At 48.3% G+C, this 18,577-nt stretch overlaps 1 protein-coding gene and 1 long non-coding RNA gene across 3 annotated transcripts; one reads left to right on the top strand and one right to left on the bottom strand.

Annotated features, from left to right (window-relative positions):
- Positions 1-6: 6 nt before the first annotated feature.
- Mc3r (melanocortin 3 receptor) lies at positions 7-2,276 on the top strand. The gene has a single exon (XM_010628839.2). The coding sequence runs from the start codon at positions 8-10 to the stop codon at positions 920-922; it is 915 nt and encodes a 304-aa protein (XP_010627141.1). The 5' UTR covers position 7; the 3' UTR covers positions 923-2,276.
- Positions 2,277-3,723: 1,447 nt separating this feature from the next.
- LOC104865348 lies at positions 3,724-18,051 on the bottom strand. 2 transcript variants are annotated; one of them, XR_781129.2, is made up of 4 exons: positions 17,938-18,051; positions 9,750-9,858; positions 9,473-9,634; positions 3,724-3,915 (listed from the first exon to the last, which is right to left on the bottom strand). It is a non-coding gene; the product is annotated as an uncharacterized LOC104865348 (long non-coding RNA). The 2 variants fall into 2 exon arrangements; XR_781128.1 differs by lacking the exon at positions 3,724-3,915 and adding an exon at positions 4,351-4,469.
- Positions 18,052-18,577: the final 526 nt, after the last annotated feature.

Raw genomic sequence — 18,577 nt, 5'->3', positions numbered from 1 at the left:
CCGAGCCATGAGCGCGGCCCCCTCCCCGGGCAACCAGAGCGGCGGCGCCTTCTGCGAGCAGGTCTTCATCCGGCCCGAGGTCTTCCTCGCCCTGGGCGCCGTCAGCCTGCTGGAAAACGTCCTGGTCATCCTGGCCGTGGTCCGCAACGGCAACCTGCACTCGCCCATGTACTTCTTCCTGTGCAGCCTGGCCGCGGCCGACATGCTGGTGAGCGTGTCCAACGCGCTGGAGACCGTCATGATCGCCGTGGTCAGCGGGGACCACCTGCGCCTCGAGGACCGCTTCGTGCGCCACATGGACAATGTGTTCGACTCCATGACCTGCATCTCCCTGGTGGCCTCCATCTGCAACCTGCTGGCCATCGCCGTGGACAGGTACGTGACCATCTTCTACGCGCTGCGCTACCACAGCATCATGACGGCGCGCAAGGCGCTGGCTCTGATCGCCGGCATCTGGGGCTGCTGTGGCGTCTGCGGGGTGGTGTTCATCATCTACTCCGACAGCAAGATGGTCATCGTGTGCCTCATCACCATGTTCCTCGCCATGATGCTGCTCATGGGCACCCTCTACGTGCACATGTTCCTCTTCGCGCGGCTGCACGTGAAGCGCATCGCCGCGCTGCCCCCCGCTGCCGGCGCGGCCCCCCAGCCGCACTCGTGCATGAAGGGTGCCGTCACCATCACCATCCTGCTGGGCGTGTTCATCTTCTGCTGGGCGCCCTTCTTCCTCCACCTGCTCCTCATCATCGCCTGCCCCACCAACCCCTACTGCATCTGCTACACCGCCCACTTCAACACCTACCTGGTCCTCATCATGTGCAACTCCGTCATCGACCCCCTCATCTACGCCTTCCGCAGCCTGGAGCTCCGCAACACCTTCAAGGAGATCCTCTGCTGCTGCGCCGGCCTGAGCTGGAGCTAGGGCGGAGGTCAGGGCCGGGAGCGTCGCCGCCGGGGGGCCCCTCCGGCTCCACACCCGGCCACGACGCTTAGAAAGGAAAAGCAGCATTCCCGGGAGAGGGAGAAGTGTGTCCCCAGCCACGACGATCTTTGGAAAGAGGCAGAGAACAGGCGGGGGAGAGGGGCAGGGAGGGTCTTCACTCCCCGGTGAGGCCACCCCCGCGCGTCACCCCTCCCCCAGGGCTTGCGGTGCCACTGTCCGCCTCTCGCGTCTCTGGCTGCCCAGTCAGCAGGGCTGGAGGGGCCTGGGGAACAGGAAGAGGGCTCAACTCTCTTGCAAACAAAGTTTTTTCTTAGCTCAGCCCTCCAGCTGCCGGCTGCCCAGGTAGCTTTGTGCTTATTCCGTGAAAGATCCACCCTCTAGCCTATTTGTTTACTTACAGCAGTCTAAGCCTTTGTGGAAAACACGATGAGATGCTGTTCCCCCTTTCCCACCCCTGTGCGAGTGCAGCTTCCAGAACAGCAGGGTGGTGACACCCCCTTCCACTTGTGCCGTGGTCGTCTGTGCATGAAATCTAAGGTAGCTTTCAAAATCTATTGAAAAAGAGAAAGCGCTACGGGTGGTCAGAATATAACTGTGGTGGTCTTGTATTTTAAGACCTTGCAATTTCCAGGTATATGTTACTTTTTTTCAAAACATGAAGATACTTTTCTTACTGTTCTTTTACTGCTCTTAAAACAAGAGAGGATCTCTCATAGGTGGGAGGATATATATGGTTTCAAGAAACTGTTTCATTGTACTTTGAGAAACTGCAGAACTACCCTGTGGCTTCCTCGGGAGCTCTTTTCTGCTCAGAGTAACTGTAACTCCGTCACATGATGAAGTCAACACTGTTTGAGAAGGAGAAGTTTTCTGGAGAGTTGGGTGATGCTGTCCTCCACATTCCTGCCTTGTGGAATAAAGCAATTCCTTCCTGTGAGCACAGGGCTAGACGCTGGGCCAGGGCTGTGTCTGGCAGGACTCTGGGAGCAGCCAGCAGGTCCTTTCTTGGCCTGGATTCCTTGCATTTCACACACACACACACACACACACACACACACACACACACACTGCCGTGAATCTGTGTATTGGGCTCTGTCTTTGCTGTACCAGTGTGTGTTTCTCTTATGTTGAAATATATCGGGGAGTGGGGTGTACTTGCCGAGTTTCCACTCATATGAAACCAACTGTTTCTTGTGATGGGGTGGGGAGGGCGGTGAAGAATCTCTGCCCATATAAACAAAGCCACTTGTTTCTTGTGATGTCTGGAAATAATAAAATGTTTTGTGGCTGCTAAATGTGAGTCACACTGCTACACCACCTGGCGTCACCCTGAGGTCCTGCCCATAGCACAAATAGCTCCGTTCATCAGAGAGCCAGTCTTTTCTAGGGCGATCAATGCCTTTTAGCCCAGCTACCAAAAGCTCCCATTTAGTTTTCCAAAATACTAGGTTTGGGTTCCTACACCACTGCCACCCCTCATCACTTTAATCCAGGCATCCAAATAGTAAGACTGAGCCACTGCCACTCAGCAAGTCAGTGTGGAAAAGGGGAAACCAAATTCTTTGGAAACTGTGTTAGCATTGATTGGAGTTATGGCATCCCTTTTCCGTGTAAATGAGAGGAAAGTAACTTACTTTTCTCCTTTTTACAGCAGATCCCGCATTATTTCATTTTATGCTAGCACCAAACCCCTAAAAGAGACATGCCATGGTATGGATGAGGAAACTGAGTCCCAGGGCTCAGTGGCTGTGGAGAATGCCCGGCAGGAGCCCTGCCCAGGGGAGAGCCTGGCTCCTCGGGATGCAGCTTCTCATCGGAGGACAACTTTCTTTCTGTGTTTCTTCCTTTATTCTTTTCCCCTTTGGTACTGGACACTCAACCCAGCGCCTTACACCTGCTAGGCAAGTACAGTAGTCCACCTTGGAACTACACCCCCAGACCTTTTTATTTTTTAAGACAGACTCTCACTAAGTTACCAAAACTTGCCTTAAATTTGCAATCCTCCTGCCTCAGCCTCCTGACTAGCAGAGATTACAGGCACGCACCACTGCTCCAGGGTTGAGGACCACATTTTAAGTGGAGCTGTCATAGAGGACTTTCAGAGGTTCCTGATGTGAAGTACTTGTCTGCAGAGACCCCTGACCCCAGGCCAGAACCATGAGCAGCACCTCACAGGCATAGCTGCTTGGACCCTGTAATAGCTCTACAAGGAAGATGTGTCGTTGCCCTTAATTTTGCAGAGGAAGCAGCTGAAAACAAAGACATGTTAGGGGCTTTTCTTTGGGAATTCAGCTGGGTGGGATCCAGATGGCCCGGGGCATGCACTGCCCGGGGAGCCCCTGCTGCCCATCTCCTCAATGTACTGTCCAGGTGTTTGCTGCAGAGTCCAGAAAGAGGTTACTAAAATCAGAGGGGCCAGCTCATCGTTATGTGCTAAAATATTCCTAGGACACCAGGTGGCCGGGGTGGAAGGCATGGGAGAAGTAAGTTACAGCCCACAGACCCTTTCCCTGGCATCCATTTCTCAGGAAACTTCCCTGAAATGGGGTATCACCGCTTCCTTCACACCCCGTCTTGAGTGGGCCTGGGGCGCCCCCAGCGGTCAAGTTTGAAAATGCGAATTTCCCTCTGTCGCGGGGTGCCCGCCCCATACAAAGCAGGACTTCTGCTGCCTGGTCAAATACAGTGGGTTGGCCAACTCTAGCCCTACCCACCCACCCCTGGTAATAAAACACACTGAAAATACCTAATTAGGGAAAATAAAAGCACGGCATGATTTTCATCCTTTAGTTATGTGACACTCCCTTCTCACCCCCACCTTCACATCTGGGGAGTCAGCACCTGCAGTCCTGGTGTGAGCTGGTCTTGGGGCTGGTTTTCAGTGCAGCTGGGAGCTAAAGCAGCCGCTGGCCTCCCTGGCCAGAACCCACCTCAGATCCACATCTGTTCTCCACACGGTGGCCAGGGCATCACTGAAAACCAGGAAGCAGAGCAGAGCACACCTCAGCGTCTCCTGTCGCATTCTGAACCCCAGCAACTCAGCGGGCCACTTCCCAGCTCTCCCGTGCACAACCCCTCCTTGCTTAGCGGACTCTGGTCTGCCCGGCTCATTCCTGCCCCAGGACCTTTGTGGGTTCTGTTTCCTGTGTCCGAAGTCTCTTCCCCAATCTTCCTGTGACTGGCGCCTTTGATTACACATTCTCCACCCAAGACCCCCAGAGATGACTTTCCCCAAGGGAATGACCTCAGTCATGCCTGTGCCACTGTTTTATCACAGATCTTACTGCTGTTGCATATTTTTTCGTTTATTTGTTGGATTCTTATCCATCTCTCCAACTAGAAAGCAGTGCTTGGTAGATAAAACCAATCTCTAAAAAGGGGTCCGATGCACACGTGAGGACTCACACTCAAATCTGAGCGCAACTCCAACCAAGATGATAGAGAGCACCATGGTCTGTGGTGTGGGTGAGAATCGGCAGCCGGCGTGGAGTTCAGCACAGCAGCCCGTTCACTGTACCTTCCGCGTCTGGGGACCAGAGGCCGAGTTCAGATCCCCTCAGCCAGGGATTGTGACACACACACACCCAGCTCAGGGAGTCACCTACACCAGCAAACACTGATCACCCTTACAGAACACCAACCTCAACTCCCCGGGAGCCGGAAGTTCCTCCCCGTCATCCCTGCTTGGGGATGTCACCTACTGTATGTGAACATGGGCAGTGCTGGAGCTGGTGTAGCTCTGGAAACTGCTAAGAACCAGATGACGAAGTACAGAATTAAAAACCAAACCAAACCAAGAAAACAAAACAACAACAACAAAAATACTTCTACCGAAGAGCTCAGCATTTTGCATCTACAAACACCTCTATAGGACTAAAGTTAATCTGATGTCATCCGGTGTTTGCTGTGCACAGGTACAGTCTGAGCACTTAGATATGTTAACTCCTTTCATCCTCACCAAAACCCCACCAGCTAGGCACTGTGAGCTCCTACCCCAGAGATAGGAACCTTTGGATTGCAGAGGTTAAGTCCTCAACCCAGTTAGTGAGTAGGAGAGAGGGATGGTAAGAGAGTGGTCACCAGCGCTCTGGGTTACAGCACACATGTGTAGAATGCACCTTCCTTAAGTGCTCAGAGAGACATAAAACCCACAAGGAAGGACCCCCAAGTCCGGGCTGCAGCATCAGAAAGAGAAAAGATTTGGGGGCCAGACCTGGCTGTGAATCCTCAAGCTAGTGTTCACTTCCAGGAGCCTCGACTGCTCTGCTGTAAAATGGGGGTTTCCACCTTCTTCCTTCTGGAAGTTTCTGAGGCAGTCTGTTGTTTTTGGTTTTTACACACTGCATAGGCCACATATGCAAGTGTCTATCACAATGCCTGGAAATAGTGCTTAGGAAAAGGTGCTGTTGAACTAGGTGAAACAGCCTGGTAATGGAGGACAGAAAGCAGCACATGCCAGGGCTTGTATGTTACTCTGATACAGGCCACTGCCCAGAGCCAGGGGCAAAGGAACCAGCCCCCACAGATGCCTCTGTCGGGGAACTTACTACACTGTTGACATCTCTCAATTTTTTTACCAGGATATGGGCTAAAGTGAAAATAGGCAGAGAGGCAATGGCACTGGTTCATTCACCAAATGTAAGCATGGAGCTGTGACCGTGGAGTTTGGAAGTAGAGGTGTGTCTTGATTCCCACAGTGCCTTGTCTGTGGAGTCAGAGAGACCTGTGTTCAAGCACTGTGTCTCCTCTTTGCCCTGTCATGATCACAGAAATTCAACTTTCTCATCTGTAAAATGGGTTACTAACAAGTACTTTGTAGCTGTGGTTCAAGGCTCTCTTAAAAAGCAAGTAAGAGTTGGGAATGTAGTTCGGTGAGGGTAGACCAGTTACCCAGTGTTAAGGTTTCTATCTAGATGTCCACAGAGCATCATGCACCCACAGGTGGGGCCTTGGGGTACTGACTTATCCTGGGGATGTGACACTCATCAGTGGATTAGTCCACTGATGGGTTTATAACTAAATGTGATTTGCGAGGCAAAGCCTGATCAGGAGAGGTGAATCACTGGGGGTGTGGCCTGAAAGGTATATCTCTCTCTGCTCGACCTCTCTCTGCTTCCTGCCTGCCATGCCAGGAACAAGTCTCCCTGCCATGCCCTGCTGCCCCACTGCCCTGCCTTGGAGCCGACTATGGACCACAACCTCTATAAAGTGTTAGTCAAAAGAAACCTTTCTTCTTTAAGTTGTGGGTGTCCGGGATTGTGTCTAAGTGATGAGAGAGTAACCAAGATACCGAGCATGAGTGAGACCCAGGGTTCAACCCCCAGTACAGGGGGTAGGGAGGGCTGGGAGCACAGAGAATAAAAGCCAAGAACTCAGCACAGTAGCTGATTCCCCCCAGGATGTAACACTAGTTCTGAGCAAACCCTTGGGCATCTCGCCCCTGGCACCCAGGACCTCTCTCAAAGAACCATCATCCACTTTCAGCTCATTCATCAGAACAAAGAATCACTGAGGAGAAATCCAAGCGATGCCCATCTAAGACTAAAAAGTGCTGCCAGCGAATCTTGTAAGGCAAGTAAGAATCTAGCACCTGCCAAGCTCTGACTTTATCATTAAATGCTCCATTAGTTGGCATAAGAGAGGCTCTGGGACTCATCTTGGGCACTCTATTTCTGGACTCATTTCTGAAGATTCATTAGGCTGTATTATTTGTGTGTGTTTACTGAAGTGTCATAAATACACAGGACGGTTCTTAGGACTTTTCCTCTCCACCACACTGCTCTTTCAGTCCCAGCAAAATCATGATTACTTTTCCCAAGAGCAATCAAAGGATCGGAAGTGGAGAATGTGGCTGACGCAGCGAGCACCTCCAGCCAAAGAAACTGTTTGCACAGAGTACCCCAGAGATGGCCTCATGGCAGTGCTGCACTTGGTGCACGCAAGTCTCCAGGCCTCATCCTTGTCAGCGCAGTGCTAGGTTGCTGCGGCCTCCACACTGGCTCCTGGCAGCGGCTGGACCACACTGTCAGGCAAAAGCACCCCCAGGAGGTAAGACCTGCACTTGAACTGCTGAGCCAGCCAGCCCTCCTTTGCCTGGTCCTCCGATTACCCAGCTGTATGGGGCTGCAAAGGCAAGGATGAAGCTAACACGAGAAGAAACAGGCGACAGAAGGGAAAAGACTTCTGTGGCTAGTAGTTGGGTGTCAGGATCCAGCTGTGCAAGAAGCTGCTCTCATCCTGGCATTTCTGCTACTAAGCTACCAAGTGTTGGTCATTTTTAGCCAATGGTGTTTGACAGGTGCTGTTTCCTCACTGATCGAAGTCAGGGTGGGAGGTGAAGAGAGAAACCAGGTGGGGAAAGGGGTGGCCAGAGGGCCTGTGAAGAGCAGAGTGCACGGTCCAAGCCCAAAGAGACCAGCTCTACTGTGATCCGGTTTGCATGTTGCGCACCATATGCAACGTGAATTCGCTAAAAAAAAACAGCACAAATGACAACAAATCCCAAGAGGAGATTACCAAAGGGACATCCTGATCTGACGTTCTGTTGTACTACGAGTAAAAAGGAGGCAGAGAACCCCTGAGATCTTTCTGATTGAGCTGTGAAACGGCCGCTGGGTGGTAGAGACCATGGACAGCAGCACCCGCGCCGCCAGGGGTCTCGGCCCCGCCCTCCTGGTGACCGCAAGGTTCCGGGACCGAGCCCTGTCGCAGCCCTGGAAGCCACTCTAACCACAGGACGCACCGAGGCTTGGGCGACCCGGCCGTCTTGGCTCCTGAAGGCCCAGGGAAAGACCCTGAGGGTGGAGTCTCCGAAAGCCGGCGAGAAACTACATCTGCAGGGGAGGGGTCTGCCAGGCGGAGGCCAGGGGTCTGCAGTGAGGGAGTGGGTGAGTCCTGGGAGAGGCTGATCCAGGGGCTGCCGGGGAGCAGAGAGAAGGAATGAGGAGGTGCACAGAAAGCTTCTCCTGGCCCCCCACAAAACGTTCAGTGAGAAGATGTGAGTCCCCAGGGCCTGGAGCTTGGCACACAGAACACACCGGGGTCCCAGAGTGAGCTTAAGAGGTTCAGTTATTTCCACCCTTCCCCCTGCCTCTTCCCTCTTGCAGGGACCCTTCCGAACTGGGGAGGGCAGGAGGACGGGGAGACGCTGGCAATCTGGCACTCCACGCGTTCAAGAAGATTAGCAATGGAACACACAGAGCCCAGGGTACGTTTCAGGGGTGGCCAAGACCTGAATTCCACCGGGGGCCCGCTCCTCATTGCCTCTTTCAGAAGGACACAGTTTATTTCTGTTCCTTCGCAGAGGGCCGTGAGGAGAAGTCCATGGAGATGATCATCCCAGAAGCCCCTTTGCTTCTCACAGTGCCCCACAGGAATGGGTACCGATGTCCTAGGGATCCTGTGGAAGGACAAGACCTGATTCACGACGGTTATGACTTAATATGCACTATGGGGCCTGGGATTTAGCTCAGTGGTTCGGCCACCGGCCTTGCAAGTGCGAGGACCCGAGTTCACTCTGCAGTACCAATATAAATCAACAAGTATGCAGTATGCCCCAAAGACTCACACACTGAGAACTTGATCTCCATGCTCACAGGGTGGGTTCTTCCTCCAGCCCATCCTGTTCTCTCTGGCTCTCTATCCTGGCTGCCGTAAGGTGAGCAGCTGTCCCCTGTCATGACATTTCTACCTTGGAGCCAGTCATGGACCAAAACCTCTGAAACTGTGAGCCAAAATCAACCTCCTCCTTTACGCTGCGAATGTAGGTATTTCATCCCACCACGAGAAAGCTGATTCACATAAAAGGGCTGGACAGCCCTGACATTCTGTATCTCTAGCAGGCACTGAGTTGCTGCTGATGCTGCTGGCCTGAGAACCCACTCGGTACAGCAAGGGCTCCCACAGCTGAGGTGTGGGCACAGGACAAGATGATTTTGTACGCCTGAAAGTCCAAACCAACCTAGCTTCCTCACAAGCAATTGCATCAGCTCGATCTCATGAGTCCAAAGGAAAAGGCTGGGGAAATCCGAACAGACCCTAACTGATAGAAAGCATTTTGAGTTTTCCTTCTCAAGGAATTATTTCTCATTCCTTGCCCCCTTTTCGGCAAGATCTGCACAGAGCACCCACTTGTAGGAATGAAATGAAGCAAACAAGGAGCTATCCCAGAAGGGGGCATGAATCACCGCAGGTCCATGCTGACTCACTCCTGCCAGGATGATTTAGTAAAGTCCCCTCCAAACGCCCAGAAAAAGTGAAAACAAGCAGTCAGGCAAGCAGAGCGTGGAGCTACGGGAAGAGGGTGAGGCAGGGCTCTGAGAGCCAATATCGCTGGCTCCGGGGAGACAGAACCACTCAGAAAAGTGGTCCTCAAATGAAAAGCCAGAAACACAGATTCCCAGTGCTGTCCCTCTCCTCAGAGGACAGGACTGAACGGGCAGGTAGTGCTCCACCTCCCACATGAAACTTGGGACATTTGATAGCGGCAAATGAAGATTGGGACTCCGTCATTGCAGGGGTGCTACTCACCCTTCTGAGGCCAGAACCGCCTTCAGGAGAGTGGTCCTTGTCTCCAACGTGGATTTCGGTGCCCTTCCATGGGGCTGGGAGCTAAAGCAGGCGCTGGCCTCCTTGGTCAGAACCCACCTGAACTCCACGACATCTGTTCTCCACACAGCGGCCAGGGCATCACTGAAAACCAGGAAGCAGAGCAGAGCACACCTCAGTGTCTCCTGTCGCATTCTGAACCCCAGCAGCTCAGCGGGCCACTGCCCAGCTCTCCCGTGCACAACCCCTCCTTGCTTACCAGACTCTGGTCTGCCCGGCTCACTCCTGCCCCAGGACCTTTATGTGTTCAAAACTGACTTGATCTTGTGTGACTTCTTCTCCATGACAGGCCCAGAAAGGGAAATTTCCTAGAGACAGAAGTAGATCAGCTGGGGTGGGGTAAAGATTAATGGTCATCAGGCCCAAAGGACCTTATGGGCAAGAGAAGGTCCAAAACTGGAATGAAAGCAAAGGCAGCACAACTCAATGAGATTACTGAAAATTGCTGATTGCACACTTGAAATGAGTTAATTTTATGATAATAAAGTATATCTCAATACAGTTGGTTAAAAGGTCTTTCCCTTTTAGAGAAAAGAAGAAGCAGAGGAGTGAGATGATATGCCGCCCCAGAATTTAACAGTCAACACCCCACTTCCTAGAACCAGTAAGAGTCCAGACCACTCCAGCCACCCCAGCCCTGGGTGCTTATGCTGATACTGATGCTCAGTGCTGCTTAGATCTGTCTCCAAGGACAAACAGGTGCAAGCTCTCTGATACCCGGTTTGAGCACATCCAGGAAGTATCCCTCAGCCCAAGCAGCTCAGACCCCAGTGCATTTGGGGCCAGGCCCTGTAAACTTGCTCAAACCTCCAGAGCCCCCAGCCCCCGACCTCTGATAGCTCTCTTCCCTTTTCAGCAGGTTTCCAGTTGCTATTCCTAGTCCTACATCAGACCCAACCAAGAAGTTATTTCACAGTTCTCCTCCATAGGTCGCTGGGTAAAAATAAACTAGAGTGTTCAGTTCGATCTGAATTAAAGGTAAGCCACCTATAATTTTGTATGAGCATAAACCAAATATTTTACAAGACATATTCATATCAAAAACACATTCATGTTTGTCTGGCAAGGTGGGGCACACCTGCAATCCAGCTACTTTGGAGCCTGAGAAACAGCATCATGAGTTTACAGCGTGGGGAACTCAAAATAGCAAAGGGAGTTGGTATATAGCTCAGTGGGATAGCTGTCACCACACAAAACTCTGGGTTCGATTCCCAGTACTTCCAACATTATTATTCTTTTATTATATCTGTCAACTCTACAAAGGAAATGATTTGAACAAAATACACTTTTATTTCCTGAATCTCACAACTCTGCCCCTAGAGTGCTTTTTTTTTTTTTTAAATTTCCTGGAACTCGTTCTGTTTCCTGCCCCTGAGTCTTAATAGAAACTTCAACCCCCTAATCATATTAGGACTTCCCATCTTAAAATTTCAAGGAGAAGCCATTGTGTTAACCCAAGGCTTCCCTTCTTGAAGACTCTGGAGCTTCTGATGCTGGTGCCTTCCATAAGCTCTGCATTCCACAGCAGGAACAGCCCTGACCACCCAGCAAAGATAACATTTGCTCTTTTCCCTTGATCGAGGGACACCACCTCACCTTACACTGGTACACTGAGGGGAAATGCAAAAAACAAAGAGCATCTGTTTGGCAGGGTGTTTCGTTTTGTTGCTGGAAACATTTTTAAAACGTACTCTACCTTCGCTTCAAAAGTATCTGTTAGGGTGTAATGGCCCATTTCACAGAAGACCTAAAAACTCCACCAAACCCTCTTCAACCTGATAAACAAATTCAGCAAAGTGGCAGGATACAAAATCAACACACATACCTCAAAGAGCTGGGACTAGAGGTTCCATTTGACCCAGCCATCCCTGTGCTGGGTATCTGTCCAAAAGAATTAAAAGAATCATACCACAGTGATATATGGACACCAATGTTTATAGTGGCTCAGTTTGTAATAGCTAAAACTTGGAAACAGCCCATTTGCCCATCTGTTGGAAACTGGATAAAGAAGATGTGGTTTTTCTATAAAATGGAATACTACTCAGCCATAAAGAATGAGAAATTAGAGTCATTCATAGGAAAATGGATACATATTGAGGATATACTCTTAAGTGAAATAAATAAGCCACACGTGTTAATACTGAATAGTTTCCCTGGTGTGAAAAACTATAATAGTACACAAGACCCTAATGAGATAATTAATAATGTGAAATAGGAAGTAAAGCACTAAAGATGTAGGGAAAGTGGGAAGGGTGGGGGAAAGGTAATAAGGGAGAGGAAAAATATGAGAAAATGAAAAAATGGAAATAAAGTGTTTGTAAATGGGGAGGGGAGGAGGGGGTGAAGGGAGGGCAGGGACAAGGGGAAAAAATGAGAATCAAGACCTGTCATGTAAAGGTACAGGATCCCAATAATGAATGTAATTGTATTGTATACCTAGATTGTACCAATAAATAAAATAAAATAAAATAAAAACAAAATCAACACACAAAAATCAAAAGCTTTCCAATTCATCAATAGTAAATCCACTGAGAAAGAAATCAGAAAAACAATTCCATCCACAATAGCTCCAAAAAAAAATTAAACATCTGGGAATCAATCTGATTAAGGAGGTAAAAGACCACTATGATAAAAATTGCAGAACACTTAAGAAATTGAAAAAGAAAGACAGAAAATGGAAAGACCGCCTTTGTTCATTCATCAGCAGAACTAATATTGTCAAAGTGGCCATATTACTAAAGCAATCTACAGATTCAATGTGATCTCTATTAAAATACTGTTAGGGATTATGTCTAGATGTCCCCCCAAAGCCTCATGAGGACGAAGGAGGGCTTTTCAGAGGTGGCTGGATCTGGACTGTATCATGTTGGGATCAAAGGTGTGTGACTACTGAGTCAGCCCACTGATTGGTTTGGCATAGTTTCAGAAGTGGATAATGGGAAGGCCCACCCTGGGTGTGAGGGCTGCCCGCCCTAAGGTGGGAGGCCTGGATGGAATACAAAGTCAGAAAGAGGCCTGCTGTGGTTGTCTGCCACTTGCTGCTTGCTGATTTGCTGCCTTCTTCCTGCCCTGCTTTGCCATGAACCGTTTCTCCTCTGTGTGTGATGCCAGCCTACCTTGGAGCCAGCAGACTTTGAGCTGAAATCTCTATAAAACATGAGCCAAAATAAACCTTTCCTCCTTTAACTGTGGGTGTCAGCTAATTTGTATCAGCAATAAGAGAAAAGTAACTAATATAAATACAAACATTCTTCACAGAATCAGAAAAAACAAATCTAAAACTCACATAGAAACACCAAAGAATTAGAACAGCCAAAGCAATCCTAAACAACAAGGCAAGGCTAGAAGCAATGCAATACTCAATGTCAAATTATACTACAAAGCCATAGCAATAAACACAACATGGCACTGGCATAAAAACAGACGTGTAGACCAATGGAATAGAACAGAAGACACAGAAACAAACCCCAGCACCTAGGGCAACCTGATTTTTGACAGAGGGGCCAAAAGCACACACTGGAGAAAAGACAGCCTGTTTCACAAATGGCACTGGAAAAACTGGTTATCTGCTTGTAGAAGATTGGGACTAGGTTTACCTCTCTCTCCTCTCCCCCTTTTTTTCTTCTCTCTCTCTCTCTCTCTCTCTCTCTCTCTCTCTCTCTCTCTCTCTCTCCCTCTCTCCCTCTCCCTCCTTCTCCCCTCTCCCTATACTAAAGTCAAACCAAAATGGATCAAAGATTTACATATAAAACCATAAATTTTAAAACTGCTAGAAAAAAACCTAGGTTAACCAGTTGAAGCCATAGACACCAGCAAAGGCTTTCTGAATAAAACCCCAATGGCACAAAAAATGGTATCAAAAATCAACAAATAAGACTACATCAAATTAAAAAGCTTTGCACAACAAAAGAAATAAGAGTACAGAGACAACCTACAGAATGGGAGTAAATCCCTGCTAAAAACTCTTCTTATAGAAGATTAATGTCTAGAATATATAAAGAACTTAAAAAATTAATTTAAAAACCTAAACAGCCCCATCAATAAGTGGGAAAATGAATTAAATAAACACTTCTCAGATGAAGTACAAATGGCCAATACATATGTGAAAAAGTGATCGATATCTTTAGCCAGTAGGGAAACGTGAATCAAAACTACACCAAGATCCTGTCATACCCCAGGGAGAACACCACTATCATTAAGAGTACAAAAAATAATGAATGCTAGTGAGGATGTGGGGAGAGAAAAACACTTCCACACTGTTGGTGGAAATGCAAACCAATACAACCACTATGCAACTCAGTATGAATAATTCCCCAAAACACTACACTCCCAGCTGTACTATGCCCTGTGGAGATGCACACTTGTGTATAGCAGTACAGTTCCCAGCAGTGAAGCAGTGGAAACTGCCTATAAGCAAATTAATACATGAATGGATACATGTGGTGTATAGACGCCATGAAACACTATCCAGAGTGAAGAAAAACAAAATCGTGCCCTTTTCAAGACAATGGATGACCATCATATTAAGCAAAAGAAGCCAGACTCAGAAAGTTAAACATCTTATATTTCATCTCAGATGAGCAATCTAAAAATATATCAGGGGTAACTAACTAAAAGGTACATTGAACACTTAAATTCTTTTAAATGTAGGGTAAAAAACATTACCACGAGTGATGGGGTAAGTGTAAGGGGCATACTTAGAGAATTTTGAGGGGGATTAATGGCAATGTACCTGTTACAATAATAAATTCTTAATTTAAACATTTACCCTGTTTTATTATCTCCCCTCATTGATTGATTGCTCATGGCAATTTCTATCAAATAAAAAATATCTACTTCATTCGCAGGATCTGGCACCGTGTGACTTCTGTGACTTCCTCCAAGTCAAAATGACCATGAAAGGTAAATGTTTTGAACGAATTCAGGAAATGAGGCAGCCAGGACAGTACAACTACAGACACTCATGAAAGAGGACTTCCAGAGCTGCTTCAGGGTGGCAGGAAGGATGGGATGGGTGTGTTTGAAATAAGGGGAAATTTTATGAGAGGGGCTAATAGTGATGTGTCTTTTACTGTAATCAATTTTTTTGTTTTTTGTTTTTTGTAATCAATTTTTTTGAACTTTAAACATTAAGTGTATGTTTGGATCGCACTGTGCATCAAGATGAAAATAACCAAAACATGTTATAAGAATGTACCAGTATCATTCTTCTGTATTACTAATAGGCACTAATTTAAAAATGAGTGTTTTTAGTTTTCTTAAAGTACCTGTTTGCACTTAGTTTTGTGCTTATTTAAACCCTCTTCCTACCCTAGGAGTTATAAGCTGTAATCTCCTTTTACCAATGCATGGAGTGGTTAGGTAACTGGCCAAAGACAGGAAACAAGTGAGTGGAGACACTCATAGGACCACAAGTTTGAAGAATAAACCGCTGGTGCCGAGTACTATCCCAGGAAGCTCACACTCGTCATATTTAACACAGAGGCTGGGGCATGAAGTCCACTTGGGGAGGTGCTGACTTTGAGTGACCTTGAGAAACTGCTTCCCCTCCCTGAACCTCAGTCTCCCCTTCTGTAAAATGAGGATAACTATGGTACCTGCACCACTGGATCATTGTTAGAATCAAAAAGAACAATGTGACTTTAACAGCTTAGCACATAGAAGATGCCAAAGAACTGATGACTGTGATTAAGAAAATGATGTTTATGTCAGGAAAGAGCAGGCTTGACCAAAGCTCCAGGTTTCATCACTCATGATAAAGTCATAGGTTGGAATCACACCAGCTCCAAATCCATCAGGTGACAGCTGTGCTGAAATCGTCATGAGAAATACCCAGTTCCATGTCAGATAGGCAATGAGTGGGGTTTCCCTGCCCCTCTCGTGGGCTGGAGTGTGACTAGGTGAGAGAAGGAACACCAGGACACTGCTCCCAGAGTGCTCGACCCAGAGTTCCCACTGTTGCAGCAGAGCAGAGCAGCTCAGTACTAAAGCCAAGTGTTACAGCTCAGTGTCGCAGCTGAGCTTTACAGCTCAGTGTGGCAGCTCTGGGTCACAACTCTCATAATCTGAAGACTCAAGAATCTGATGGTCAGCTGAAGAGGTGAAGAAAAATCCTTTATTATGCCAGCAAGCCCTGGCAGGCTCAGAGGAGTCTGAGCTCTCTACCAGAAATGAGAGACTCCTTTTATATGGGGATCTACAGGGTAGCTGAGCATGCTCACTGAAGCAAGGGGCGGAGTTACAGAACACGCCTGAAGCAGAGGGGCAGTTAGAGAACATTTCTGAGATGGGGTGGAGCTTAACAGAACCTTCTTGTGAGGGGGCAGAACTTAACAGAACATTCCTGAAAGGTCACACAGTTCAAACAGCCACAAACCATTTTGACACATTGGACAGGAGCCCAACAGCACAAACTTCCATTTCCAAAACAAAATATTCTGTGGGGAAAAAAAAATGGAGGCAAGGCAAGGGCCTGTCTTATTGTATAGCACCTCTCTATCACCACGGCCCCCACCTGACCCCATGTTTCCACATCGACTGCAGAATAACCCCAAAAAGCTGGCCAGTTTACTCATTACCTGTTGCAGCTTGGGTCTTGCTCCAGTACCAAAATCTTAATGTCTGGTTTTATGCAAAGCCTCTACTCAGGAACTTGGGCTTTTGTGAGCACCATTCAGCGGTAACACATTGATTCTATTTTTCACACTATAAATCAATGTGATAAATGTGCTTTCTCCTCTGACAAGCTGGATATAACTGAAATGCAGGGACCAAATTTTCACTTTCATCTTAAGTGGTCTGATACATTCATCAGACATGAGTACCATGCAAGGGAACTGTAGTCATGGCACCCAGGTCTTGTGCTGGAGCCTGGAAGCCCACATAGAGAAAGCTTGGTGGTCTGCTGGGTGAAACAGCAAGATTCATGTCCACTCAGAAACCCAGGATATGACTTTGTTTGGAATTGGAGTGTTTGAAGCTCTAATTATGTTAAGGATCTCAAATGAACTCATCTTGGATAGGGGTGAGCCCTAAATCCAATGACCAAATGCTTATGAGAGAGGGGAGAGGGAGTTGGATAGTCCCCTGGGGAAAAACAGGGCCAGATACTGGAATGATTCAGCCAGTAGCCAAGGGACACCAAGGATTGCTGACCATACGGGGGGCTGGGACAGGCAGGAAGGACCCTCCCCTGCAGATATGGGCCTGCTGAGTACATAATTCAGACTTCTGGCCTCTTGAACTTTTCGAGAATAGATTCCTATGGATTTAAGCCACCTGGCTTGTGGAATTCTTTTATGGCAGCCTCAGAAAATCAATCCAGGTGACTTACCTCAGGGGGACTCAAAACCTAATGCTATCACAATAATTCTAAGTGAGAGGGAGAGAGACAGGCAGAAAGAAGAGGGAGCCAGGGTTAGAGGGCCAAGCAGGAAATTGAGGGAATGGCTCCAGCACATGCCGCCCACAGAAGCCCCCAAGTTCAAGTCCCCACATCGACCTGGGCCCCTTGCAAGTTGCTTCACGTCAGGCTCAGTGTGGAACATCTGTGTAGATCTGAAACGATCATGTCATTTCCTCCCTTTGACCGATCTTCAAAACCACACAGCCAGCAACCCCACCCAGATGTTCATTCGGAGGCTCAGAGAAGCAGTAACTCTGGAGGGGTCACACAGCCAGAAAGGGGCAAAGCCCGGATGCATGGACAGGTCCAGGCCAGAAGCTTGGGCTATTTCCATCATGGCAGAATAATGTGATTAGTAGGACCTTGCTAGAAACAAAGATTTCTACCATTTCATCATAAAAAGTAAGTTGCTAAAGTATTTGAAAGTTTAAGCCATTTCAAAAGGAAAACGTAGATGTGTTTATGAGAAAACATCAAGAACTTGAAGTATAAAATGTTTGCCTCATATCCAGAGGTGAATCTGACAAGATAGACTCCCCCACAATGGGTAAATCTGCTTCTGAAGAGAAAAAGACCAAGGTCTGTCTGGTGCTACAGGTCTGTGACTGCATAATGGTTAGATGTTCAGCACAACCCTCAAATTCATTTAATTTAATGGAACAAAAAGTGACTCACTGCCGAGGGGGAAAATATTAATAATTATACATTCTCCAAAATGAAAGGTCAGACCGTCCCACCCCAGTGAAATTGTCACACGAATCATTAACCATTTAAGCCAGTGAAGTTCTGCCTTGCGTGTTTTGATCGATTTCCAGAGCTGCTCTTGGATCCAGTGTCTGCCTGGACAAGCTGTGCAGGGGACAGCAGTCCTGTGACAGCAGAGATGCCACGTCTGCGATCCGCTGCCCTTTGTCACTCGGAGTCCGCAGCTCCTCACCCTGTCCACTGCCCAGGGAGATCTGCCTGAAGGAAAATTACTGACCCAAAGTCCACGTCGCTCTTAGGCTCCTCCTGCGGTCTGGCAGCCAGGTGTCCTTGGCAAAGTCTCCCCTTCTGCTTCGTAGAGCCCTGCTTTGCACTTTGTGCTGGAAGCCTTTGACACAATTCTGGGTTTCTTATGGGCAGAATTCTTCTCCTGGGATTTATCCACAAACACGACTGGCTGACGTGAGGAGTACAGGGAGGAGGGGAGACAGAGCCTCGAGTGAGAAGCCCAGGGGGCTGGTCCTCGGCCCAGGCCTGGCAGTAAGCGGATGTGACCTCAGGCAACTGGTCGACCCTCGTGAGGTCTCAGTCTCCCTGCCTGACACGTGAAAATGCCAAACTTCACCTCTGGCTTTTAAACCGAGTTCTGAGGGGCTCCAGGGACCACAGAGGTGTAGCCATGTGGCCTCCTGTGCGGACACTGATTCTGTGCTTCGCCTGCAGGGTATCAGGCTTCCTGGGAGCTAAGCTGTGAGTGGTTTCTTCTGATAGGTAAGAGGCAGACAGCCCAAGAGTTCGCGAAGCCAGTAGTAAGTGTGGGGCCCAGGTAAGAGCCAGGTCCTACCTCTGCTTCTTAGCTCATTGCCAGGGTTACGCAGCCCTTTCCTAAATGCTACATTTTATTGAAGAAATTTTTA

Source organism: Fukomys damarensis, unplaced genomic scaffold, assembly GCF_012274545.1.
Source record: "Fukomys damarensis isolate Sample0158 unplaced genomic scaffold, DMR_v1.0_HiC HiC_scaffold_22, whole genome shotgun sequence".
NCBI classification, from domain to species: Eukaryota; Metazoa; Chordata; class Mammalia; order Rodentia; family Bathyergidae; genus Fukomys; species Fukomys damarensis.
Note: the sequence above shows the minus strand (reverse complement) of the source record. Positions and strands in the feature narration are given on the sequence as shown.

Bases quoted from the DNA above. Each gene is read 5' to 3' on its own strand.
- Mc3r (XM_010628839.2), top strand. From the start codon at position 8: ATGAGCGCGGCCCCCTCCCCGGGCAACCAGAGCGGCGGCGCCTTCTGC.